This window comes from Gastrolobium bilobum, unplaced genomic scaffold (genome assembly GCF_033153095.1).
Source record: "Gastrolobium bilobum isolate Gb01-03AN ecotype WA unplaced genomic scaffold, APGP_CSIRO_Gbil_v1 utg12578, whole genome shotgun sequence".
Classification (NCBI taxonomy): Eukaryota; Viridiplantae; Streptophyta; class Magnoliopsida; order Fabales; family Fabaceae; genus Gastrolobium; species Gastrolobium bilobum.
In genome coordinates this window covers 21,560-36,601 of record NW_026897471.1, presented here as the reverse complement: position 1 = coordinate 36,601, position 15,042 = coordinate 21,560, and the positions used below count along the sequence as shown (strand labels likewise).

The following is a 15,042-nucleotide window of genomic DNA, read 5'->3' as shown; positions in this document are numbered from 1 at the left end:
GAAAAAAAATTCAAACCGAATGGATGATTATATAATCAAACCGAAAGGATTGGATCGAATGATTTTTATTTTCAAAACCGATCCAATCCAGACCGCGAACACCCCTAGCCCAAAGGGCCGACTTCTTGTTCAAGCGAACCTCCAGCTGATACATCACAAGAAAGCGATGAGAATTCTTACACAATTTCCGACCTTCTAGTCAATAAAGAGTTTACACCTAAATAGTAGGCTAAATTCCTCGGTCAACGTCATACGGATCGAAGACAACCATAAACTATAGATAGCAATTGATTTTAGGGGATATTTTTTGAATTTTCATGCATTAATTTTTATACAATGATCTGCAACTAAAATTTAAAATATGATTACTTGTTTTACCTTGATTGTATATAACATAATACATCATGTCCACATTTATATATAAACATTTGTGCAAATACGTATGCTTATTAACGAGTGAAAACTAGAAAAGATAATATTTCTAAGCATATGTATAATTTGTTTCTTTTTAATTTAATGCATTTATTAATGGCTGGAGATTCTGACATTGAATCAATCATTAGATAAGGAATTACTTAAATGACTACTTAGAAGACTGCTATGGTGCAACTCAAGTTGCGCTGCCGCTAATTATAGTCAGGTTTTATCTTTATTATGTTACTTAACATAATTTTATTTTTTTACACATATATACACTTTAATGTGAGGTCCACATATTTTTCTTTCTCTTTTATCATTTCACTTTCTTTCTTTCCTTTATTGTATGTATTGAAAACTAAACTTATATTATGTAACGTAACATTAATAAAACCCTTATAGAAATAGAGATAGACTTTTTATTAGTTTATCTTTTCCTTTAAGTGGGTCAACCCACCCTCTCTTGACTTGTTTTGTTTTGAGTCACGGATTCAAATGACAGATAAAAATCTAATTTGCTCAGAGACAACGTGTGCCAAACTCATTAGTCGTTATAAAGCATCTAACTTATATTAAACCCATAAAACAAAATTTGTTTTAATAGTTAAGCAGGAGGACTCTATGCCTTTATTATTTTGAGTTCAGATCTCAGGCCAAACCAACCCTTGATTTTTTATTTTTAGGGTTGTTTAGGACTTACTATTAGTGTTAGGGCAAATCAGTATCGGTAATGAATTCATGTATGGTAATAAAATTAATCTCAAAATAGGGAGGGAGTGAATTCTCTCATATCTAATTTAATATGATCATAAGATTTTTTTATTTTTCTTAAAATATTATGACAAATTCAAAACATTTGATTTTCCATTCAGAGTTTGTAGAAAAAATTTAAATAAAAAAGTGGAGTATTAGTAAATTGTTTTTGGAAAATAGTTCTCTGAAAATTGTTTGCTACTATACACACAATTATAAAGTGATTCTTATCTTAATTTTTTTTGTCTATTACATTTTTGTGATCCTACTCATATTAATATACATTAGGATAAGAAAATTTTCTCCCGTTGAATGGAGAAAATTAATCCCTTGCTTTATTTTTTACACTGAAAAATGTCGTCATGAACAGTAGTTTAAAATAGAAAGGAAGAATAGATCGGAAAACAAAGGATAGAGCCGAAAAAAGAAGACAAACGCAAATATTTTTGTTCACGAAATAGAAGCTGAGCTCCATTGGACAATTGCTCTCTCTCTCTCTCTGGAAAAGCTTCTACATGGCAAGATCACATGCTTTACCCTAGGGTTTCTGTTTCCACGCTCTGTTCATCATTCACTAGTGAGTGTTCTCTCAACCTTACTATGCTTATTCCCCTCCATATCTTATCTAGGGTTTACTATGTCTCCATCAATTTCAATTTTGAGCGTTGTTTTGAAACCCTGTTTGTTTTGTTTTTCATTGGTTTTTGTGCATGTTTTCTGGAGTTTGAATATGATGGGTATTCTTGCATATTTCTTTTTGATACGTAAGGATTCGTAGTGTCACCAATGTTGTTTATGCCGAAAACGACCAACTATCCTAGGTAGCGACTCAAGATTTTCCCCTTTGCCAATACTAAAAGGGAATTTTGGTTTCAGCATGGGGCTGTGGTTTTTTGATCATGATATTTTTTTGCCCCTTTTTTAGCCTTGCCTTGACTATAGTGTGAAATCACTTTTTTAAACTAGAATTGCCCAAAAATTATTTAACTGATATTGATGGAAGGAAAATTAGATGGTCGGTCATTCCTACTTGTTGACCGTACCATTACATCTTTAGGCTCTTTTTTGTTTCTGTTTTGTTTTGTTTTTTCTTTAAATCCAAAAGCACAAGTTCATTCTTTAGGCTTTCATCCATAGAACTAACTGGATTACCAAGACATTAGGTAGTTCCGTAGCTGGGTTAGCAGTCCTCTACGTGCTTTAGTTCTATGTGTCTCAGTAAGAGTACATTATTCAATGTGCTAATATTAGATACAATTTTTCTGCAGTAATTTCATGTGATCAATGCATGGAGGTGTTAGCAAGTTCAATCAAAGTAGCTGGTGTAAATATGTTTCCAGTGGCATTTGATCCCTCCACAAGAGCAATATTGGATATTTAAAGCCTAAATCAATTCAATATTGGATAGTTTTTGAGTGGAGAAATTTTCAATATATTCTGAGATAGCAGAATAAACCACTGGCTAGTTCAAGGATGGGAGAGGATGTGTCACCTTATGTGTTAAGTTTCAGCAGATACACTAGTGTCCAATGTGCTTCACGAACAAGCATTGAAGAAAATCAATGCAATATAACTTGTAGCCTTGATTTACTTTTTAAGAGGGCTATTATTTAGTGTTTGGAGACCTTATGAGATGCTTTGAATCCTGCAAGTGTTGTAAATATGTTCTGCAAGTTCCAGGACAGATAGATTTTTCATGGTTTTTGGAGAATATGCATAGGCTATGGAGTGTTGCCACCACAAGAGGAGGAGAACAAGAATTCGTAAATATGCTAGAACAGGAGGTACCAATGAAAACTGCATTTAGATATTTGCGGTCAATGTCAATCTTGCAAAAAGGAGGAGAGATTGATGAGGATGTAAGCCAATTATTAGAAACAGTTGGATAAAATGACAGTGTGTTGGAATTTTTATGTGATCGTAAAATCCCTCTTAGGTTAAAAGGAAAATTTTATAGGTCAATAGTAAGGCCTTCAATGCTATATGAAGCTGAATGTTGGCCGACAAAGAAATAACATGAGCAGCAAATGAGAGTAGTGAAAATGAGGATGTTAAGATACATGTGTGGGTATATGAGGATGGATAAAATAAGAAATGAAGATATTCGGAGATGAGGATGTTAAGGTATATGTGCGGTCATAAGAGGATGGATAAAATAAGAAATGAAGATATTTGACGAAAAATTAGAGTAATTTCTATGGAAGAAAATGAGAGAACATAGATTGAAATGATTTGGGCATGATCTTTGAAGTCCCTGTGCTTCGCTAAGAAAAGAATCCCAATAAAACCAGGTAAAATTATCCTCTACTTAGGACTTGATATGACCTTATAAGATATTCATTCAACCTCAACTCTCGTCTATCACACCCTTAAGCATCCGTATTACCGTGGTCGCTACTTTTTGACTTTGACCACCAACATCATTGCTATTAGGGGTGACAAATTTCAACAAGAACCGAACATTACACGAATTTCTCATGTTTGTGTCAACCGTATTCGTGTTCGTGTCAACCAAAAGTTACCCCCAAAAAATTGTGTTAGGGGTATTCGTGTTTGTGTCTACCTGTTTAAATTAAATAATTATATAATTACATATTTACCCCCACATATCCCATTTTTATCTATTCATCTGAGGTTATTTAAATAATTTTCATTCAAAAAGTAAAATGGATGGGTTATTTTTGTCGTGTCAACCCGTTGAGTATAGGGCTGTGTTGTAAATATTAGGTCTTTATTATTATTAGTATTTGTTGTATTGGGCCAAGCCCATCAGGTCAAGAATTAGGTTTTTTAGTCTCTATAAAAGAGACATCTTTGTATCAGATTAATACACAATTCAATAATATTTCAAATACCCTTTTCTTTCAAGTTGGTATCAGAGCTCTCGATCCTGAGGGCTCTGCTTCCGCGCCTACGAAACTTTGTTTAGTCTTTTTTTCGTCTCTCGCTGCCATTAGCCGCCATCGGAAAAAAAATTTCCAGGGACCTCTTGGATCGAGAAGATCACTTTTTCTCTTCTTTTTCCTCTTCACACAACATAAGGTCAGTGTTTGTGTGGCAAAACAAACGTTCTTCACACTGTTCATCGCTGGTCATCACGTTTCAAGACTAACAACACTGTTCATCTTGATTTTTGGACGTTTTCCGGCGACCGTTCAACTCCGATCAGCCCCAGATAGGTTCGCAACCCTTGGACGACCTTCGCCTGAAAAGCCAAGCCCGATTGGACTTCAGACGCGCCTCCACGCGCCGCTCCTTTCCCTGCGCGTGAAGCCCACGCGCCGCCAGCTTCACCGGCGCGTGACGGCGCGTGACGACGGTTCTGGAGGTCGGGCCACTGCAGTTCTGATCGACTCTCCCAGCTTCTTGGAGCTTTTTCGTTGACTGTTTTAGTGCAGTATGGCCTCTTCTCAAAGGATTTCCTTTACAAAGTTTTATGGTGGTGCATCTTCTAGACCTAAGAGAGATGATCGATGGTGTTCTTATTGTAAAAGAACAGGTCATATCAAGGATTTATGCTTTCGCCTCCATGGAAAGCAAACTGTCTTAGAAAAGATGGCATTGATGCGTGGTCAAACGCATTTTACTTCCTCTGAAATAACCCCTGCACCTAATGAGACCCAACCTGCATTTCGTCTAGATGAATTGGAACGGCTCCGAACCATCCTTGATTATCTGAGTAAGCCATCTGATACTAGTGCTTTGGCTATGACTGGTATGAGCTCCAAAACTCATTCTTTTCTTTCTTCATGTAATGATTTTAAACATTCTTGGGTTGTTGATTCTGGTGCTACTGATCATATGGATTGTTGTGCTGATTCCTTTACTTCTTATCATCTTACCATTGGAACCCATACAATAGCCATAGCTGATGGCTCACATACATCAGTTGCGGGTTCTGGTGACATAAACTTACAACAGTCCTTACATCTTAAAGATGCTCTTCATGTTCTTAAACTCTCCACGAATCTTCTTTCTATTCATAAAATTACAAAAGATTTGAATTGTACTGTAACCTTCTTCCCTACCCATTGTATTTTTCAGGATCTCGCCACAGGGAAGACGATTTGTAGTCCTAAAGAGCAAGGTGGGCTGTACTATCTGGTGTCACAATCTCCCGCAAATAAAGTAACAGATCACATCTTCATGTCTCATGGTCAATCAACTGCTGATTCTTTTGATTTGGCTTCATCATAAGCGTTTGGGACATCCTCCTTTTAGTTTACTCAAGTCTTTATTTCCATCATTGTTTTTGTCTAAGTCTGTTGAGTCTTTTCATTGTGATGTTTGTGAGTTTGCTAAGCATCGTCGTGTGTCTTTTTCTTCTAGTAGTTCTAAGAGTGTTGAACCTTTTGATCTTATTCATTCTGATGTTTGGGGTCCTTCTAAAGTCCATCATGCTTCTGGAAATAGATGGTTTGTTTCTTTTATTGATGATTGCACTCGTGTAACTTGGGTTTACTTAATGCGTGAAAAGTCTGAGGTACCACATCTGTTCTTTCAATTTTATAAAATGGTTGAGACCCAATTTGGTAAAAAAATCAAGAGACTAAGAACAGATAATGGTACTGAATATGTTAATCACAGTTTTTTTCCAATTTATACGAAATAACGGTATGATTCATGAACTTACTTGTGTTGACACCCCTCAACAGAATGGGGTTGCTGAAAGAAAAAATCGTCACCTTCTTGAAGTGGCTCGTGCATTAATGTTTCAGACACAAGTACCCAAATACTATTGGGGAGATGCTATTCTTACTGTAGCATTCTTGATCAACCGTTTACCCACTCGGGTACTTGACCATGTAAGTCCTATTCACTCTATAACTTCTTTTTTCCTTTCTATTCCAACTATGAGTCTTCCTCCACGAGTGTTTGGGTGTGTTGCTTTTGTTCATGTTCATAAACATCATCGCAGTAAGTTGGACCCTAGGGCTATTAAATGTGTTTTTCTTGGTTATGTTCCCGATAAGAAGGGCTACAACCCTGGTAGTAGGAAATTTTCTGTTTCTATGGATGTTACATTTCAGGAATCTGAGTCCTTTTTCCAAGGTCCTCATCTTCAGGGGGAGAATCCTTCACCAGAAAGCTCATCACCTCCCTTCTTTGAGTCTTCAGTGTCTACTCCTTTGCCTGTGTCAGTGTATCCTCCTCTTGTCCCTATTGTTCCTGTTCCTTCTGTGTCTGATCCTCCTGTGACTGATCCTCCTGTGACTGATCCTCCTGTGACTGATACATCAAGTTCACCAGAGATACGGAAGATTATGACACCTGAGTTGGTATATCAAAGAAGGAAACAGCCCACATTGCCTCAACAGCAACCTCAATCGTCTGAACCTCTGGTAAGTCCTGAATCTCGTAATTCTGATCATGATGTTAATACTTCTGATGACTTACCCATTACTACTGATTCTGCTGATTTACCCATTGCTCTTAGAAAAGGAAAAAGATCTTGTCCCAAGAAATCTTGTTCCTCCTGTCCCTCTTGTACTCAATACCCTATCTCCCATTTTGTTTCTTCTGCTAATCTTTCTGTGCAGCACAAAAGCTTTGTTTCAGCACTACACTCTATTGCAATCCCAAAATCAGTACATGAAGCCTTGAAAGATGGGAATTGGGCTCAAGCCATGCAAGAGGAGATGAATGCGTTGGAAAAAAATAAAACATGGGAGGTTATTGATAGACCTAATGGAAAGAAAGCAATAGGGTGCAGATGGGTTTATGCCCTGAAATATAATTCTGATGGAACTCTTGAGAAATACAGAGCTCGATTAGTTGCCAAAGGTTACACTCAAACCTATGACATTGATTATGAAGAAACATTTGCTCCAGTTGCAAAGATGAATATGGTGAGAGTCTTGTTGTCCCTTGCTGCCCATTACGATTGGAATATTAATCAATTTGATGTGAAAAATGCTTTCTTCAATGGTGAGTTAGAAGAAGAAGTCTACATGAAAATCCCGCCTGGTTTTGATTCTGTGAAAGGAGAAAACACATGCAGGTAGTAGAGAGAATTCTTCAGTATCCTAAAGCTACTCTTGGTAAAGGATTGTTATTCCGACGTGATGGCAATCTCTCTTTAGAAGTCTACACTGATACTGATTATGCTGGATCCGTGACTGATCGTCGATCTACCACTGGTTTTTGCATGTTTCTTTGCGGTAACTTAGTGACATGGAGAAGTAAGAAACAAGATGTGGTTGCCAGGTCAAGTGCAGAAGCTGAATTTCGAGCTATGGCTCAAGGCATTTGTGAGTTACTATGGCTGAAAATTATACTTGATGATCTCAAAATAAAATGTGAGGGACCTATGAAGCTGCTATGTGACAATAAGTTCGCTATTTGTATAGCTCATAATTCGGTTCAACATGATCGGACTAAACATATTGAGGTCGACCGCCATTTCATCAAAGAGAAACTTGATAGCGGGTTGATTACCACTCCATACATTCCCACTGGGCGTCAATTAGCTGATCTATTGACAAAGGGACTTCCTTCAGACAGATTTCAAGAATTTACTAGCAAGCTGGGAATGATAAATATTTATTCCTCAGCTTGAGGGGGAGTGTTGTAAATATTAGGTCTTTATTATTATTAGTATTTGTTGTATTGGGCCAAGCCCATTAGGTCAAGAATTAGGTTTTTTAGTCTCTATAAATAGAGACCTCTTTGTATCAGATTAATACACAATTCAATAATATTTCAAATACCCTTTTCTTTCAAGTGGTTGTGTTAGTGTCAAAGGTTTGGACACGAATAGCTATTCATGTTGATCCAAACAAGGCCCCCAACTCGATTTGCCACCTCTAATTGCTCTTTAAATTTTATCTTCATGTTAATTTGGTCTCATCTGGGAATGTGTACATCCCCAAATTCCTCAACTGGCAGTTGGTAGTGGTAGCATTCTTCTTCAAAAGTTTCTTCATCTGTTTAGATGAGGTTTCATCTGCTTGAGTAGATAAAGAAAGATATGGTGGAATGGGACGGCTATATAAAGCTATACTATGGGATGCATTATAAGAGATCATGTGTAGCTGCTTTTTTTTATTATGAAGGCTAGCAGCCTTTTATGGAAGGAGGATTTCTTCCTGCTCAATGAAACAAGGTTCCCCCATCTCAATATTTTTCTAAGTAACAGGGTTGTTTTATTATAATAAATATTTTTGTATACTTTTTTTTACGTAATAATGACCAAATACTTGTATAAGCTCTTTTAAGCTATTGGTCCTTATTGCCTTATATTGTCAGCCCTCATCTTATTATTCGTATTGGTGGTCGTGTTCGTATTATTTGCACTGTCCTTCTTATTGTCAAATCCTGTCATGGAGCTACTGCAGGAATCTTTCTCTTTCTCTCTCTCTCTCTCTCTCTCTCTCTCTCTCTCTCTCTCTGTCTCTGTCTTTCTCTCTCTTTGGGTGCATCTATAGGAAACTGTTTTGAGTCAGTAAATTTGCTCTGTTTATGGTTCTGGCTATCACCCTTGCTTTGAATAAAGGAATACAAATATTTATGACCTATCCACATTTGTAATTTTTGAAAGCAAAATTTAAGGGCGTAAACAAAACTAGTAAAACCCATCCTCATTTTAACATAAAATCTATACTTGGTTCTGTAATAATTACCAAATGTTTGGACTGTTGCCATTACATTTACATAAAAAAAACACTTACTGTGCCTCTATATTAAGGCAATATGTATTGATTTATTATCCTCTAAAAAAATTTGTATATTGATCTTCGCCCCTTAATTTTCATATCTACCAAGCACATTCTACTGTATGGTCTAAAAATCTGCTATACTTTTGTATTTTCTGCTGGTAGAAAATCCTGTTGGCTGTTCCTTAGGTTCATTCATCCAACCTGTTTGTTGTCCTTTAGGAGGCCTTGGCCCAATGCATAACACACAATGCCTAATTCCTTAAAAAGTAATGTTGGTGTCTAGAACCTTTGTGGGGGAGGAGATAGAAAGAAAACATTAAAGCAACCTAAGGCAAATTTCCTAGTCTGAGTCATATCAATTGGATTTGATTGTATTATAGACTGGAATATGCATCAATTAAGAACTATTCACTGTTCCTCCCAGTCAATTAAATCCATATGAAATACTAGAATTTTCAGCCAGCAGTTTCTAGTGTCTACATGTAGAGTTTTTTTGAAGAAGCTAGTTTTCTCGCTTGATTTTGTGCATATGTTGTTTCTTTTGATTGATGCTTCTTATGTCTCCTGTTCCCTTGTTTTTGCTGTTTGGAGAACTCTGGATCCTCCTGTTCTATATTCTTATTCCCTATTAATTAATTTATTTGCATTGAAAAATGGTCAATTATATGTGTGTTGAGTGATTGATGTGAACTTTGATTAGGTTCAATTCTTGAACTTTGGTGGAACTACCTGCATTTTTTTTTTTTTATTTTGGGTCTAGGACTTGGATGGGGCCTAAGGGAATCCCACAAGGGAGTTGGGAGTGCATCAATCCCCTCCCACTGAGGAAATAGGTACATCCTATTCCCTGTCAACTGAGCTAAAGCTCACTAGCTTGATACTTTGTTTGAAATACAAGTTAAGTCTCTCATTTATTTTATAATTTCTGCTGATTCTGTTTCCTGGCAAGTTATAGTTGTTTAGTGAAGAAAACTTAGAAGAGCTAGGATAGATTTCAGGTTTCTGGTGATTTATTTTATTGTTGTTGATTCAGAGCACACTGCATTGTTCAAAGAGAAGCATTACGGCTTTGGCAAGTGAGATGAGTGGAAGTGGCAGAAAGCGCTCTTCAAAGTGGGATTTGAGAGATGAGCCTGAATATGCACCTGATAGTAATGCACCTGATAGTAAGCAATTGCGATCTCGATGGTCCTCTGCAGATGTTGCTGGTAGCAATAGTTCGAAGTGGTCTTATTTGGAAGGAAATGATAAATTAAAACCTGGTATGGGATTTTCTCCTAAGGAACCTTTTTCTGGAGGCAGAGGTTCAAATAAGGATGATATTATGAACAAAGACTATAGAGTTCTGGATGCAACATTGGAATGGGACGAGGATGGAAGTTATGACAGGAAAATGTCACCGGGGTTTGAGGAATGGAAACATAACAGACATAGTCAATCCCCCCAAAATGGTTGGAGTAGGTCAGTCAGGTTTGTTTCTCTACTCAGTGTGTCTGTACTGATCCCATTTTCTGAATATTGATGGAAGCTTTATACCTTAAGTGCTTAACTGATGGATTGTTGGGGTAGCATGACTGTAAATAAACTTGATTGTGTATTATTATGATATATTAATGTTCAAAAAGTCCTAAAATACACACTTCTCTTATCCTCTGATGCATTTTCCCTTCAATGGGGAGCTATGTGCACTCAGGAGAATGCTGACACCTCGGAGCCTTCAGAAGTATTATTGGGATCTGAAAAAATAATTCACTACTTTTAGATACTTTCTTTATCCTTCCAAAGACATTTTAAACATATATTAGATATTTTGTACATATACTTTTATGTTTGGTATACACACTCACTGATGCTTGAAATCATGAACACTGGAAACTGCATGTTTGATGCAGTTTTAGATGATGCAGTCCTATATTAAAATTTTTAGCTTCCAGGGTGAAGCTCAGAAGGTGCTGTTTTAAGGTTATTTAGAAGTGCTTTCATACCAAAATCATTTCTGGTCTTTTTCTTATTGAGATGTATCTGTGCCATGTTTATGTCCCTTGCTTTCTAGATGCAGTTGGTTTTGTTAATTATCTTCCTTTTTTTTGGATTATGTCATTCCTAGGAGTAGTCGGAGCCAGAGCCCTCCCCATGGACTTAGGTTTGATGCAGGAGTCAATGACAGAAATAGAATGAGGTCTGGAGGATCGACACTTCCATGTAGAGATTTTGCTGCTGGTAAATGCAGAAGAGGCAGCCAATGCCATTTTCTTCATCATGATAATCGAAATCATGAGGATAGTTGGGAAAGTAAGCACAGGGAAGGTGGAGCTCCCAGATATTCTACTCCCCACGAGAGTCGGGATCTTTCTCTTAAGAGTGGTAGATCTAGTGAGGCTTGTATTGATTTTGCAAAAGGCAGGTGTAGAATGGGAGCATCGTGCAAGTATGTGCATCATAACAATTCTGATGGATATGGCAAAATATCTGTGGATGAATTTACTAGAGAAAGGGAAATTGATAGAAGGCGCAGAGATAGTTCTTTTGAGCAGGGTGGTGGGCATTGGCCAAAACGCAGTGGTGATACTCCTTGCAAATTTTTTGCTTATGGAAATTGTCGTAACGGTAAAAATTGTAGGTTTTCTCATGATAGGCAAGCATCTAGGAGCCCTAATAGAAGAGTAAGGGATGTTAGGTTGGCGAGCAACCCAGTTGGAGATCATCAGATGTTGGATAGATCAAATTTGAGCAATTCAGTTAGTCCCAATCGAAGGCTAAGAGATGATAGATGGGGTTTAGATGGCAATATGGTTGATGCAGATAAAGTTTGCGACAGTCCAAAGCGGAATGACACAGTTGCTGTCTCTGATACAGCAAAGCTGGTTGAGGACAAAAGTGGAAGTATGGGTGCCACAGAGCCAGGATTCACTGCCTGGCCTGTGAAGGATGGATGGGGTTGTAGTTTAGATAAGAGCAGAGTGCACGGTGAACCACCATTTTTGAGTGATAAGAAGGAAGCTGACTGTTGGATAGCAGAAAATACTGGTGCCAAGATGCATGGTTCCCAGTCAATAGGTACAGACATTTGGTCAGGTGATGCTAAAATGTCTCCTGATTGGAATTATAGGGTGGGATCCTCCAACCATATTGAAGAAGAGCATGGACAGAATAAGCATGGGATAACCCAGGGTGCTACTTATTTAGCTGCCTCCGAACATGACAGAATACAAGTCCTTCCAGGTAATCATGTTCTTGATGTTTTACATCCCTTGTAAATTGAAAAATAGTTTGCCCTGCTAGTGCAAACCCAAAATTTTAAAAAGTATGATCTCATTTCATTGACGTGTGATGACAAGTGTGACAAACAAATCTGTTGATTCACACATAGACCTAAACTTTTCTACTGTTGTTCTTCCAGGACAAGGATTTAATCAGAATGCACAGATTGCAAATCCTTTGCATTCTTCACTTGCAGTTGGACAGAGTCAAATGGCAGTTCCCATTCTTCCTTCAAGAGGAGGAATTGTTGATGGTATGCAGAACCAAGAAGTGTCTACTGAGAAAAAGTACACCGTTGAACCAAATATTATGGATGCAGGCATATCACAAGTTAGTTCAAGAAATCCTCCAATTCAGAATGTGGTAAACAAAGAACAGCTTGCTCAACTTACTGATCTCTCAGCCTCTCTGGCTCATATCCTCGGAGCAGGTCAGCAGCTGCCACAACTTTATGCTGCTTTAAATTCTCATGATGCAAAGGACACTCCTTCCCTAGCAAAAACTGAAGTGCCTGCTATGCCTGTTTACAATACAATTGTCAAGCCAGATCCTGCTGTTGGATTCTCGAAGCAGTATGATCCAATGTGTGATGGTATGGAACCAAATATTGCTGATGCAAATGGGGTTCCCCCAGGCATTCCTCCAAGTAAAAAAATTGCAGAAGATGAAGTAGAAATTTCATCACGGTTGTCTAACACTGGGAGACAAATTTGTGGTGATTCTATTAAGGCTTCATACTCAGAGGAACTTGTCAAGAATGTTCATCCAATCCAGTTGCTGCCAGGTCAAAACACTGAGGTTACTAAGGATAACAAGGAAGTGGTAGCTGAGGAAAGGCAAAATTCTCAAGAATATCATAAAAATACAAAAGAGAATGGTCCTTTGGAAAACATGGAGCAAAATGGTGAACCTGATGAGGCCAAGAAAACAAAGGATATGAAGGGGGTTCGTACATTTAAATTTGCTTTGGTAGAGTTTGTTAAGGAGCTTCTGAAACCAACATGGAAAGAAGGTCAAATCACCAAAGAAGATTATAAAACAATTGTGAAGAAAGTTGTTGATAAAGTAACTGGTACCATGCAGGGTGCCCATATTCCTCAGACACAAGAGAAAATCGACCACTATTTGTCATTTTCAAAACCAAAGCTTAACAAACTTGTACAGGTCAGTGGTGGTTAACTTACACATTGCCGTTATATTTTCACCTCCATTTTACTTTTATAGATGAAAGTAAATTCAGATGAAGCTCTGGAAACCATTAATTTTCTAAAGGCTTATTTTGGAAGTTGAAAGAGTTGATGGAAAGTTGCCCAAAAATATGGGATTGAGTAAATATACAATTTGATCCTTGAAAGTTGTCAAGTGTGTTCCGTTGGTCTCCAAAAGTTTCCGCCTATACAAATTAGATTCCGACGTTAACTTGCTAAAAAGTTCACCTTATCGAAATTATTAACTTGTTAACTAGTTCATTGCTTTGGAGACAAATTTGTATAAACGGAATTTTTTTAGGACCAAAGCAACACAAGTAACAATTTTCAAGGACCTAATTGTATGTTTACACTTATGGGATTAATTTTGAGCAGAGTTATATATGCTCACCTAAAATTTTATATATGTAGCTAAATTTCATCATTAAAGGTACTGTCTAAAAGAAATCAACTTAAATTAGTCATGGTAACTTTTTTTTAAACTGAACTATATTATTTTTCCTCTTGCTAAAAGGTTACCCAGTTTCTTAATTTGTTATTTCATAATTTAGTTATTTTGTCTATGTAACATAATCTCATGCGGCTTTATTTTCTCTATTAAGAAAGAAAAACTATTTCAAATAGACTTTACTTCTCTTCAATAAAGCTTTCCGCATCCTAATTGATCTCTATTGGATTCTGAGCTCTATGTTTGACTACAATTGTTGTTGAAGGTGTAGCCATCCTATTTCTTATGTCGAAGTTGTTCTATTTTGCTAGTATGTTACTTCTGGCTTTCCAGCTTGTCCTATAATTGTTCTCCTTTTGCTTGCAGGCATATGTGGAAAAGGTTCAGAAGGCTTAGTGGAATTATAGAAATTTGGCTACCAAATCTATCTTTTGTATTCTGCGTGGCGTCATTGTCTTCAATGTGTACTATGCTTACTTATCTCTGAATTTTTTGTGTTTAATTGTCTTGGCCCTTTGTGTGTGTACTTCAGTTGCTGTAGAATCCAGTAGCCTTTGCAGCTCCTGTGCATACAATTTCGGAGCATTTATTTGTTTTTTCTTCGTTTCTTTGGAGAAAAATTATTGGGTCTTAGAATGTCATTGACAACAGTTTGCAACTCCATTGTTAGACAGTTGTTATGTGGGATTCATTTTATATTACCAGCAAGGTTAATTCATAGGTCTAAAAAAAATTTCCTGGCAGTTTGTGTAGTCCTCAACGATTTGCCTGGAGATAAATATGCTTTGAGCAAATTTATTTTGTTTCAAAAGATGTTCAATGATCATCTCCAAGAAAATAAATCAATAAAAGGTGGATGATAAGAGTTTTTGGCTTTGTGTATTCTTCCTTTCGGTAATTACTTATCTTTCCCCATTTGATTGGAGGTACATAAAACAAGTCTTATTTATACGAATTTATTGCATGCTGTAGGATCATATGAATTTAATGCGAATTGAATTATATAAATTTTTTCAATGAAACCAATATAAATTAAAAAAAAATTGAGTAATTAAGAATAGTGTAAATAAATAAGTCAAGTCTTCAAAAAGAACAAGGAGAAATAAGTCAAGTAAATACGTGGGAAAAATTTGAAGGAAAAATAATTCCAGAGAGTTGGTATACCCTATGATGCACGGACACGGGACACGACACGATACGCTGACACGTTAATTCTAAAATTATCATATTTTGATACGTTGGGACACGTTTTGATATTAAATAAATTTTTTAATATATATAATATAATTTATATTTA

At 36.8% G+C, this 15,042-nt stretch overlaps 1 protein-coding gene across 3 annotated transcripts; it reads left to right on the top strand.

Moving 5' to 3' along the window:
• The first annotated feature begins 1,572 nt into the window (after positions 1-1,572).
• Positions 1,573-14,495, top strand: LOC133307179 (zinc finger CCCH domain-containing protein 38-like). 3 transcript variants are annotated; one of them, XM_061507630.1, is made up of 6 exons: positions 1,573-1,747; positions 2,439-2,954; positions 9,862-10,289; positions 10,936-12,050; positions 12,229-13,253; positions 14,112-14,495. In XM_061507630.1, exons 2-6 carry the CDS (start codon positions 2,799-2,801, stop codon positions 14,139-14,141), a joined length of 2,754 nt encoding a protein of 917 aa, XP_061363614.1. In that variant the 5' UTR covers positions 1,573-1,747; positions 2,439-2,798; the 3' UTR covers positions 14,142-14,495. The 3 variants fall into 3 exon arrangements, with proteins under 3 accessions (XP_061363614.1, XP_061363613.1, XP_061363615.1); XM_061507629.1 differs by having other exon boundaries at positions 9,862-10,298; XM_061507631.1 differs by lacking the exons at positions 2,439-2,954; positions 9,862-10,289.
• Positions 14,496-15,042: the final 547 nt, after the last annotated feature.

Excerpts from the sequence above, each read along its gene's own strand:
- LOC133307179 (XM_061507629.1), top strand. The coding sequence starts at position 2,799 with ATGAGATGCTTTGAATCCTGCAAGTGTTGTAAATATGTTCTGCAAGTT. Across the intron at positions 10,299-10,935 it reads GGTTGGAGTAGGTCAGTCAG|GAGTAGTCGGAGCCAGAGCC; the intron begins GTTTGTTTCTCT and ends TGTCATTCCTAG. Across the intron at positions 13,254-14,111 it reads AGCTTAACAAACTTGTACAG|GCATATGTGGAAAAGGTTCA; the intron begins GTCAGTGGTGGT and ends TTTTGCTTGCAG.